Below are 12243 nucleotides of genomic sequence, written 5' to 3' on the forward strand. Positions count from 1 at the left end.
TGTTGGGTTTCCCGGACGGGGGCCCCCTGTTTGGGGCTGGTTGACGTTTTCCTTTTGTATCTAAAGGGTTTTTTTTTCTATGTTTTGCTTCTGTCTTTGAAAAACCCCAGGGGCCTCAAGGGAAATGGCCCCCTCACAAATGACCTGGGGTTTTGCCCAAATAAAAAGCAAGTTCTAGTTCAATAAACAGAGAAACAGGGTTTTTCTAATAGCAGCAGAGGGCCCCTAAAAAAGCCATTTCTGCTTCATTTCTATGCTTTTTGTTTAAATTTTTGACGCGGGGTGAAAAAGCTTTGCTTTCTCTAGCCCGTGCGGGGGGTAAAGTGGTTTTTGAAAAGCGCCGGTGGGCCCGGAAGCTACTCTAACCCTCCTTAAACCCGGAACAATGGCGGGGTTTTATTAAACTGTGATCACGGGTAGGGAAAATATTTTGAAACTATGTTTTTAAGTGAGAAAAATCCCTGGGGAAAAAATGGTTCCCGTGCAGTCAGTTCATCCAAAATTTCCATCCTGCCTTCAAAAAATTATTTTTTTTGGGGGAGCCGCTCCAAAAACCCCCCCCATAGCGGCGCTGCGGGTGCCCCTGGGAAAACCCCCCCAGCAGCTTTCCTCAGGGGCCCCCTCCCTCTCCAGGGGTTTTCCCCCCTGTTGGTGGGGGGGCCGGAAATAGATTTTTTAGCGTTTTTCCCGGTTTTGGCTTTCAAAATGCAAAGGGAGCAGGGGTAAAAAAAGCCCCAAAATAATTTTTTGCCGGCAGGTTTCTTTCATTTGAAGTTAATTTAAGGCGTTTTTTAACTGATTTCAGAGGAAGTTTATCCCCTAGCGGCCCCCAAACCCTCAGCAATTGCCCGCGTCTGAAATCCCTCCAGGCCCCCCAGATCAGCCCCTTTTCACATTGGTTTTTTTGTCGGGGCCCCCCCCCTCATCCAGGGAGGGGGCCCTTTGCTTCTTTGGAAAAAAAAATTTTTGAACCCTTTGGTGAAAATTTTTCCCTTTTGCCCAAACCCTTTTGGGGCATTTGTTTTTTTTTTTAAAAAGGCCCCGTTTTCCATGTGCAGCTGTACGCTAGCTAATAGCCTGTGGCTATCCAAGCAGACATTATGCTCAGCAGCAGAGCACAGCTGTAGTGATTAAAGTGGCTTTAAATGATACTTGAGATCAGAGATCAGTCCAGAAGAGTGCAGTTCTAGCTACGATCCTGAGAGGAACCCTCAGACCTTCAGCTCTCTGGAGGACCGAGCTGGAGATGAAGGACCAGGGATGCGTTTTTATATATCATTAATTTTAACAACTGAGAATGAAATAATCTACCTTGTTTGCTTTAATCTTCAGTCCCTCCCACCTGATTGGATAGCAGCCCTCATTGGCTAAAGTTAGGGCCTTGTTTTGGCGAGGAACGACGATGAAATGAACGCCTTGGATTCAGACTCTGCGGTTTTCATCAGGCTGCTCGTTTGGTGTAAATCTCTAAAATGTGAAACAATTTAATGACATTTTTTATCTCGTTATAATTAACTGAGGTGTGACTGAAATTAATTTCAATATTTGGATCAACCTCACAGTCTGTTTCTGGGTCACTGACTGAAGCTCCAGCCTTTCAGGTGGTTCTCTGTGGGATCGGCGGCAGAAATACCGATTGGAGCATTTCTGTTTTTTTGTTTGTTCATTTTTATATTTTAATATTTTAATTGTAAACATGAGGGAAGCTTTAGCTCCGCTAGCTGCAGCCTGAACGGCTCCCAGAGCTCTGCTTTGGTCTGAGGTGGAACATGGAGGCCAGCTGGTTCCCAGAGTTCCAGCTGGGTCAGCGGCTGCTCCTCCTTCCCACCAACCCACGGGGACCTCACCTCTCACCATGCTTTGATTTCAGTTCCCTTCATTGCTGATCCAATCATGAGCTTTGACAGCGCCGTCAGCAGCCTGGTGGAGACGGTCGACGCAAAAAGCATCACTGCTGTCAACCCTGGTGAGAAAACACAGAAACATTGACAGAGGATCTGACGGCGCCCCCTGCTGCTCTATTAAAGCAACCACAATCTACAACATCACTGCATCACTGCTTTCATTGGTGTTTGTCTTCAGACACAGGAGAGTCCAGCTTGTTCAGCTCTGCTGGAGATGTTTCTGAGTCTGGAGCTCTGGACCAAGAGGAGAAACCTCCGGATCTACCTGGTAGGTTCAGTGAAGGACCACAATCCTTCATTCTCTGTCAGTTATCATCATTCATTCATTCATTCATTTAGTCTCAGGCAGGAATCTCTTTTAGTCTCTAACTCTGCCAGTTTAAATTGGGATCAGGAGGCCAGGTGTGCTACTGCCCAGGTAGCTACTGCCCAGGTAGCTGCTGCACAGGTGAGCTGCTGAGGTAAAAACCTGGGAGGAGTTTGGAGAGGCTGTGGAGAACGACTGTCCGCTGACCACAAAGCGATCCTGGTGCAACATCTGGATGGAGAAGCAGTGCTTTGCTAACATAGTTTTCAGTGGGAGTGCCGTAGGGCTGCAACAACGAATCGATAAAATCGATAAAAATCGACTTTTAAAAGCGTTTGCAACGAATTTCATCATCGATTAGTTGTGTCGCGCGATTAATGCGTCATCCGCCGCCGCCGTCATCACATCCACTTGACTGAAGCGGGGGAAGAAAAAAAATTAAGGCAGAGCGAGTCAGCGCCGCAGGTGCAGTGTTGCCAACTTAGCGACTTTTCAGACCCCTCCAGCGACTATTTTTAAAAAAAACAACTAGCGACAACTCTGGCGACTTTTTACGGTGTCACTGGCGGCTTTTGGAGACTCTTACGTGAAAGCATGTATCGTTCCTACTCTGCCGTGAGGCGCCAACCCCATCCCAACCCCGTTCTCCCGCAGGAGTCCCTCTCAGCGCTGCAGTCAGAGCAGCAGGATGTTTACCCTCAGCGTCCAGACTGCAAATGAAGCGCGCATGCGCAGGGATTGACGGCGCAAATTGATCACAATAATTAAAATAGCCTGCGCTTTGTAAAGTGAAAAAAGTCGTAACATGCAACTTTTGTCAAAACAAATGAACATGGCACGGAACCACCATGTTTGTTTGGTTTTAAAGTGGGGAAACGTAACGTTAGTTTCTCAGGTAGCTCATCTGATGCTTTCCTTACCGTGTTAGTAGGTTACAGACAGTGATAAGGTTGGCTACTTATTTTACTTTTAATTTCATTTGAATTAGCTTAAGCAGCGTTTATATTTTCTTTATAAATAAATTAACTTGCAAATTATGAGGGCAAGGCTTTTAAAGTTTAAATCTTCTGGCAAAGATAAAGTAAAGAAGATCCTGCAATTTATGGAAGTAAAGCAGAATAAAATCCAGCAAGATCAGTAATATGTCAATTAATTATCTGCCACATTCCCATGTAAATATCTGTCTTTGGAGGATGTGTTTTTTAGCACCCCTAGTTCTCTCATTTTTATTCCAAATACAATTTATAATTTGAATCACAGGGCTATTTTTATCTCTATGGTTCAGTATTTTCTCAAGTAGCAACTTTAACTGCTATACTTTCCTGTCTTAAAAGGCAGAACTCTTCTAGTCTAAAAAAAACTCATTTGTTGAAATGGGGGGGCCTGTTGTTTGAACCCCTTAGGGGCTTTAAAAACAAAAATGTCTTTTTTGCGCTTTATGAAACAAAGTAGCCTATATTTTGTGGATGTACAGCTACATTTCTCATGTAAGTTTGCGTAGTTTTAACACAAACATTTATTTTTCATATTGCACCAGGACAGTTAATGAGCAACCTGTACTTGTGTGCTTGTTTGTTCTGTCTAAAATGTTTATTTTGGAATAAAGAGGTTAATATAAAATATATTTTTTGTCCGATTCATCGATTTTTAAAATAATCGTTAGTTGCAGCCCTAGAGTGGCGAGCTGTCGACCTTCAAAGAGGACATTGTTGGACGGTGGAAGAGATACTGGGAGGATCTCCTCAATCCGACTGATTCGTCTTTTATGGTGGAAGCAGAGACGGCGCTCAGGGCTTGATACGTCCATCATCCTGCCTGAAGTCACAGCGGAGGTGAAATAACTGAATGTTGTTAAGAACCTCAGAGCTCTGGATGTGGTTGGGCTGGTGTGGCTGACGGACTCTACAACATCGCATGGAGGTCTGGGTCATTGCCCCGGGGTTGGCAGCCCAGGGTGGTGCTCCCTCTGGGGACCATTTCCTCCAATTATAGAGGGATCGCACTTCTCAGCCTCTCGATTTACCGGTGGGTCAACATTCCTACCCTCACCTATGGCCATGAAATGTGGATCTGTTCTCCACTGAAAGGATATGAATTAATGCTAGGAAGTAATTAAATCAAAGTATTCAATGTAAACATATCAGTAAGGTCTACATTCTTATTAATATTAATGTTTTTAATGCTTCCTGCAGATCTTAAGCAGACGGTTAAAGAAGAAGTTCCTGAAGACCACAAACCTTCTCCTGACCTGCATGACCCAGAGCCCCACCACATAAAGGAGGAACAGGAGGAAGTCTGCACCAGTCTGGGGGGAGAGCAGCTCGGTCTCAAGGAGGAGATTGATGCCATCAAGTTTCCAATCACTGCTGCTCCAATAAAGAGTGAGGATGATAAACATTCCTCTGTGCTCCCACAGCTTTACCACCACCACATTAAAGGCAGAGAGCTTCCAGTAGAGAACCATGGAGGAGAAGAATCCATGAGGATACAAGATCATGAAGATGGGTCCATTTCCTCAGAGACAGAAGAGGACAGTGATGTGGAGCTCTCCGTCTCTGAGCTAAAACAGTTAGCAGCTCCTGATGGAAACATGGCTGACAAACCTTCTGGTTCCTCTGAGCAATTTGTTCAGCGTCCTCAGAAAGACACGAGGCATTCAAGCTCCCTGGGTAATAAGAAATGTTTTACAAAGAAGAAACATGTAGACTCACAGAGGAATGTCCACAAAAGGACAACATTTAGCTGTGAAGACTTTGGTAAAACCTTTACTGAAAAAGACTATTTAAAAAGACGTAAGAGCATTCACACAGGAGAGAAACTATTCTATTGTGACTTATGCGGACAGACGTTTAGCTTGAAAGGAGATTTAAACAGACACGTTAGGATCCACACTGGACAAAAACCTTTCTGTTGTGACCTGTGTGGACAGAAATTTAACCGAAAAGGAAATTTAAATACACACATGAGGATCCACACTGGAGAAAAACCTTTCTTTTGTAACCTTTGTGGACAGAGATTTAGCTGGAAAGGAGATTTAAACACACACATGCGGTTCCACACAGGAGAAAAACCTTTCTGTTGTGACGTTTGTGGACAGAGATTTAGCCTTAAAGAACATTTTAACAGACACATGAGGATCCACACAGGAGAGAAACCTTTCTCTTGTAATGTTTGTGGACAGACATTCAGTCAGAAAGGACATTTAAACACACACATGAGAATCCACACAGGAGAGAAGCCTTTCTGTTGTAACGTTTGTGGACAGAGATTCAGTCAGAAAGGACATTTAAATACGCACATGCGGATTCACACAGGAGACAAACCTTTCTGTTGTGACCTGTGTGGACAGAGATTTTGCCAGAAAGGACATTTGGACAAACACATGCGGATTCACACAGGAGAAAAGCCTTTCTGTTGTGACTTGTGTGGACACAGATTTAGCCAGAAAGGAAATCTAATTACACACATGAGGATCCACGCAGTAGAGACGCACAGATCCAGCCCAATCCAGATAACCTGGGCCGAGCGTATCGGCTGTGCCCAAAACGGATCTGACACCACTGTGGAATGAATGAATATACCATCATAGATACACTGTTGGAAAAAAATAACAAACACAAATGATCAGCAGCTGCTTTGCATGTTAGTGGTCAGTTTTTTTTAGCTAACCAGATGCTAAGATGTTTTTGATGTTTATTTATATAAGTTATGACAAACTTCAATAAAAATGTGAACATTAACATGATCTCCATGTTTGTGTTTCCTTGCTACATTCTCACTGAATGTGCTTTGATGTGGATCAGTACAGTGTAGATCACCATTGCATCGCAACACGGAGACACCATTTAGAGACGCGTTGAGTCCTCCCCGGATAACTGAGCTTCTCCCCCTTTCTCTAAGGGAGAGCCCAGACACACTACGGAGAAAACTCATTTCAGCCGCTTGGATCCAGGATCTCATTCTTTCGGTCATGACCCAAAGCTCATGACCATAGATGAGGGGAGGAACGTAGATCGACCCTTATGCTGCGCTTCTCTACTGAGCACTTGTCAGTTTCACAGGGTTTTATTTCTGGTAGTAAGGAGTAGCTAGCCTAGGCTAGCGCTAGCTTAGCATTGCTATGGCTTCTCACTCTCCCTCCCTTGACTCTTTTCCAACTCTTCCTTCTTTCTCTCCTCTCTCCTGCTCTCTGTGTCAGATGTTCAGTTATTCCTCTGCCTCCTTTAGTGATAATGGGATGTGTAATAAGTGTAGCATTTTTGTAGCTTTGTAGGCGAGGGTGTCAGAGTTAGAATCCAGGCTTCAGGCTGTTGAACATCCAGGACTTAAAGTAGGCCCCCCACGTAGCTGTCCTCCAGTAGTGCCTGAGCAGCCAGGCGATTGGGTAACTGTACGCAGAAAGCGTAGTCGTGATCTCTGCCCACTGGTCACCACCAACCCGTTCACTTTTCTAACTGATTTTCCCCACTCAGTGACACACCCACTGAGAAGCCCACTCTGGTGATTGGCAGCTCCATAGTCAGAAACGTGGCATTAGAGACACCAGGGACCATAGTCAAATGTTTGCCGGGGGCCAGAACGGGCGACATCAAATCCTACCTGAAACTACTGGCTAAGGATAAGGTTAAATACAGTAAGATTGTTATTCACGCTGGTGGTAATGACACCCGGTTACGCCGATCGGAGGTCACTAAAATTAGTGTTGCTTCGGTGTGTAAGTTTGCCAAAAAAATGTCGGACTCCGTAATTTTCTCTGGTCCCCTCCCTGATCTGACCAGTGATGACATGTTTAGCCGCATGTCGTCATTCAACCGCTGGTTGCCTAGGTGGTGTTCTGAAAACAACGTGGGCTACATTAATAATTGGCAATCCTTTTGGGGAAAGCCTGGTCTGATTCGGAGAGACGGCATCCATCCCACTTTGGATGGTGCAGCTCTTCTTTCTAGGAATCTGGCCACATTTATTAGTCCTCCAAAACCCTGACCACCCAGGGTGCAGACCAGGAAGCAGAGTTGTAGTTTAACACACATCTCTGCAGCTTCTCTACTGTTACCCACTCTTTACTCCATCCAGACAGTGTCTTAACCACGACCAAAATCTAATAAATTAGATTCCCAAAGGAGGAAATCAGGATAATCTAATTAAAATAAAAATAACTCCAATTGTGTAAAAAGTTAAAATAATGAAATGTGGTCTGTTTAACATAAGATCGCTTTCCTCTAAAAGTCTGCTAGTTAATGACTTGATTTGTGATAATCACATTGACTTGTTTTGCCTTACAGAAACCTGGCTGCAGCAAGAGGATTATGTGAGCATAAATGAGGCAACTCCTTCAAGCTTTTTAAATTTTCACATACCCAGAAGTTCTGGGCGAGGAGGAGGAGTAGAAACAATCTTTCAGTCTGACTTACTGATTACTCCCAAAACAGTTAATACCTACAACTCTTTTGAACATTTAACCCTTAATTTCCCTGATCCAAATTTCAAGGCAAGAAAACCTCTTCTTTTTGTAACTTTGTATCGTCCACCAGGTCCTTACTCTGAATTTCTAGAGGAGTTTTCAGCATCCTATATAGTCATGGAATCTGAACCGGGTTTAGACTGCTTTGATCCAGTTGAACTTTCTGAATTAGCAAAACTATTGTCTTCATCTAAGCCTTAGACTTGGATGTTAGATCCAGTTCCAACCAGGTTATTTAAGGAGGTATTCCCTTTGATCTCCTCCTCCATTTTAGATGTGATTAATCTATCTCTGTTACAGGGATATGTACCTAAAGCTTTTAAGGTTGCTGTAATTAAACCTCTGCTTAAGAAACCGTCTCTTGACCCAGATGACTTGGTCAATTATAGATCTATATCCAATCTTCCTTACTGATCTAAAATTCTTGAGAAAGTAGTTTCCAAACAAGTGTGCGATCACTTCCACCATAATGAACTTTTTGAAGAGTTTCAGTCTGGCTTTAGAGCTCATCATAGCACTGAAACAGCTCTGGTGAAAGTCACTAATGATATTCTCATGGCCTCAGATAATGGACTTGTATCTGTGCTCGTCCTGTTGCATCTTAGTGCTGCATTTGATCCAGTTGATCAGAATATTGTTTTAGAAAGACTTGAATATTTTGTTGGAATTAAAGGAACAGCACTAGACTGGTTTAAATCTTATCTATCTGATCGAATTCAGTTTGTTCATGTTAATGACAGATCTTCCTCATGCTCAAAGGTTACCTGTGGAGTACCACAGGGATCAGTGCTAGGACCAATTCTCCTTACTATATACATGCTCCCAATTGGTAGAGTTATTAGACAGCATGGGATTAATTTCCACTGTTATGCTGATGATACCCAGCTATATCTGTCTATAAATCCAGATGAAGCTAACCCATTACATAGATTACAGGCATGTCTGAAGACAGAAAAACCTGGATGACTCTTAATTTTCTGCTTCTGAATGCAGACAAAACAGAAGTTCTAGTCTTTGGACCAGAGTCTCTGAAAAAGAAGCTGATTAGTCAGTCACTTCATTTGGATGGGATTAAACTGATTTCAGATAATAAAGTAAAAAATCTTGGTGTTATTTTTGATCAGGACCTGTCATTTAAATCCCAGATCAAAGAGGTTTCTAGAATATCCTTCTTTCATCTGAGGAACATTGCAAAAATGAGAAATCTCCTGTCCAGGAGTGAGTTAATTCCTCTGGATGAAGACATCACCTCCAGGCCGTAACTTTCACTGTTTTATTCATTTATTGCTTGAATCTCGATATAAACTAAATTACAGTGAGACTGGCTGCAGGACGATGATCTTGGTCTCCATTTAAACTGGGAGGTGTTTTATATTTAAAGAGCCAAATGTTGTTTGATTGGATGATTGTTTAATCATCCTCAACATGCAACATTGCTATGGTAACCACTAGACACAAGCTACCGCCTCCTGGATTAGTCCCTGGAAGAGGAGCACATGGAGCTGCTCCCGCAGCAAAGGATCATCGAACGCCATCAGCGACTGAATCATCCTCCATGATGTCACTGATATATTACTAAAGGCTTCAACTGAAAATAAAACCTTTATTCGTTGGTTTCTCACTGTTGGATCTAGAACAGTTTTCTATTCCTGCCAGAGCAAAAAGCAAGACGGCAGCTCATGCTGGACAGGAAGTGGTTCAAAGAAACTAAATAAATCTGGTTTATTTTCTAAGTTATTATAATTATCTGTAGTAACTTCTTTTATTTCCAGAGTCACTCTGGTTTTTCAAAAAGCCTCAAAATGACATTTTTATCTAAAACTGCTGTAATGTTGTAGATTCCTTTATTTATCATCCATACGTCATTAAATTAGCATGTTTAATATTTATGCTCATTATTAGCTAGTTTTATTAATTTATTCTTTATCACTGAGCGGCTCTGGAACCAGAGAAAATAGTTAGATTTAATTTTTATTAAAGTCATTAAAACATGACGGTGAAATTCAGATTATTTTCATTTCATTCAGTTTTTCAGTTTTCATTTTCTTAACTAAAGGAAAAAATAGGATAAGGAGGTAGAGGCCCAGCAGGAGGAGGAGCAGGAGGAGCAGGAGGAGGAGTGAGGAGGAGCAGGAGGAGGAGTGAGGAGGAGCAGGAGGAGCAGTGAGGAGGAGCAGGAGGAGGAGTGAGGAGCAGCAGGAGGAGGAGTGAGGAGGAGCAGGAGGAGGAGGAGTGACGAGGAGCAGCAGGAGGAGGAGTGAGGAACAGGAGTGAGGAGCAGCAGCAGGAGTGAGGAGCAGCAGGAGGAGTGAGGAGCAGCAGGAGGAGGAGGAATGACGAGTAGCAGGGGGAGGAGTGAGGAGGAGCAGCAGGAGGAGCAGCAGCAGGAGGAGGAGTGAGGAGCAGGAGGAGGAGTGAGGAGCAGCAGCAGGAGGAGGAGTGAGGAGCAGCAGCAGGAGTGAGGAGCAGCAGCAGGAGTGAGGAGCAGCAGGAGGAGGAGTGACGAGTAGCAGGAGGAGGAGTGAGGAGGAGGAGCAGGAGTGAGGAGCAGCAGGAGGAGGAGTGAGGAGGAGCAGTGAGGAGGAGCAGTGAGGAGGAGCAGGAGGAGGAGTGAGGAGGAGCAGGAGGAGGAGTGAGGAGGAGCAGGAAGAGCAGTAAGGAGGAGCAGGAGGAGGAGTGAGGAGCAGCAGGAGGAGGAGTGAGGAGGAGCAGGAGGAGGAGGAGTGACGAGGAGCAGCAGGAGGAGGAGTGAGGAACAGGAGTGAGGAGCAGCAGCAGGAGTGAGGAGCAGCAGGAGGAGTGAGGAGCAGCAGGAGGAGGAGGAGCAGCAGGAGGAGGAGTGAGGAGCAGCAGCAAGAGGAGGAGTGAGGAGCAGCAGCAGGAGTGAGGAGCAGCAGCAGGAGTGAGGAGCAGCAGGAGGAGGAGTGAGGAGGAGTGAGGAGGAGGAGGAGTGAGGAGGAGCAGCAGGAGGAGGAGTGAGGAGCAGCAGGAGGAGGAGTGAGGAGGAGGAGTGAGGAGGAGCAGCAGGAGGAGGAGTGAGGAGCAGCAGCAAGAGGAGGAGTGAGGAGCAGCAGCAGGAGTGAGGAGCAGCAGCAGGAGTGAGGAGCAGCAGGAGGAGGAGTGAGGAGGAGTGAGGAGGAGGAGTGAGGAGGAGGAGGAGCAGCGAGGAGGAGGAGTGAGGAGGAGCAGCAGGAGGAGGAGTGAGGAGCAGCAGGAGGAGGAGTGAGGAGCAGCAGGAGGAGGAGTGAGGAGGAGCAGCAGGAGGAGTGAGGAGGAGGAGCAGTGAGGAGGAGCAGCAGGAGGAGTGAGGAGTAGCAGGAGGAGTGAGGAGGAGCAGCAGGAGGAGGAGTGAGGAGCAGCAGCAGGAGGAGGAGTGAGGAGCAGCAGCAAGAGGAGTGAGGAGCAGCAGGAGGAGGAGTGAGGAGCAGCAGCAAGAGGAGTGAGGAGCAGCAGGAGGAGTGAGGAGCAGCAGCAGGAGTGAGGAGCAGCAGGAGGAGTGAGGAGCAGCAGGAGGAGGAGTGAGGAGCAGCAGCAAGAGGAGTGAGGAGCAGCAGGAGGAGGAGTGAGGAGCAGCAGCAAGAGGAGTGAGGAGCAGCAGGAGGAGTGAGGAGCAGCAGCAGGAGTGAGGAGCAGCAGGAGGAGTGAGGAGCAGCAGGAGGAGTGACGAGTAGCAGGAGGAGGAGTGAGGAGCAGCAGCAAGAGGAGTGAGGAGCAGCAGCAGGAGTGAGGAGCAGCAGGAGGAGTGAGGAGCAGCAGGAGGAGTGACGAGTAGCAGGAGGAGGAGTGAGGAGCAGCAGCAAGAGGAGTGAGGAGCAGCAGCAGGAGTGAGGAGCAGCAGGAGGAGGAGGAGTGAGGAGGAGCAGCAGGAGGAGTGAGGAGTAGCAGGAGGAGCAGCAGGAGTGAGGAGAGAGATGGAACAGGAACTAGACAGATCCGCTGCAGAAGGATGAAAATAAATCTAAATCCAGAAATGATCCTGATCTGAAACCTCATCTTTGGCTCATCTAGAAGCTGTAGATCTACCAGTATCTATTTGACCAAGTAAGATTTTTATAAATTAATGAGTGAAAAACTGACTTGGAAAACTGCCTTTTTTCTCCTAAAATGCTAAATAATCATAAATATTGCTCCTAATTTTAGACGGCTTAACTTTACCAACGGCTCCTCATAGAAACAATTAAACTTCATTAAATCAAACCTCTGAGATCAAACCAGCAATGATTGACGCTAGTTTAGTCTTTAAAACCCATTTGCTAATTGTTTAATATTAAGGTCTCTTATAATCAGTACTTTATTCACACAATTATTTTACTTGAAGATGATAAATTAATGTTTTTAGGCGATTTGATCCGTCAGTCGCTCCAGGATCCATCATGAAGGATGATCACTGCTGCTGGACGCCTCCTCACCGGCGCCTCCTTACAGACGCCTCCTGGCCGACGCCTCCTGGCCGACGCCTCCTGGCCGACGCTCCACTGCTCCAAGTAAAATCAAAGCCTGCTGTGATTGTGATGCTGATGACGCCTCGATGGTTCAAACTATGGTCACTTTTTCTTTAAGGCGTTTTCATT

General features: G+C 45.5%; 1 protein-coding gene across 2 annotated transcripts in view; it reads left to right on the forward strand.

The window, feature by feature from the left end:
- LOC119791947 (zinc finger protein 135-like) overlaps positions 1–5950 on the forward strand; it is a 64347-nt gene extending 58397 nt beyond the window's left edge. Inside the window, exons 8-10 of one of the 2 annotated variants that reach the window (XM_038298348.1) lie at positions 1871–1966; positions 2083–2172; positions 4404–5950. In XM_038298348.1, the coding sequence (XP_038154276.1) occupies positions 1871–1966; positions 2083–2172; positions 4404–5782 (1565 nt within the window). In that variant the 3' untranslated portion in view covers positions 5783–5950. The remainder of the gene's footprint in view (positions 1–1870; positions 1967–2082; positions 2173–4403) is intronic. The other variant, XM_038298347.1, reaches the window with a different exon arrangement.
- Positions 5951–12243: the final 6293 nt, after the last annotated feature.

The sequence above is a fragment of the Cyprinodon tularosa genome, unplaced genomic scaffold, assembly GCF_016077235.1.
Source record: "Cyprinodon tularosa strain WSP-4 unplaced genomic scaffold, ASM1607723v1 ctg406, whole genome shotgun sequence".
In the NCBI taxonomy this organism is placed as follows: Eukaryota; Metazoa; Chordata; class Actinopteri; order Cyprinodontiformes; family Cyprinodontidae; genus Cyprinodon; species Cyprinodon tularosa.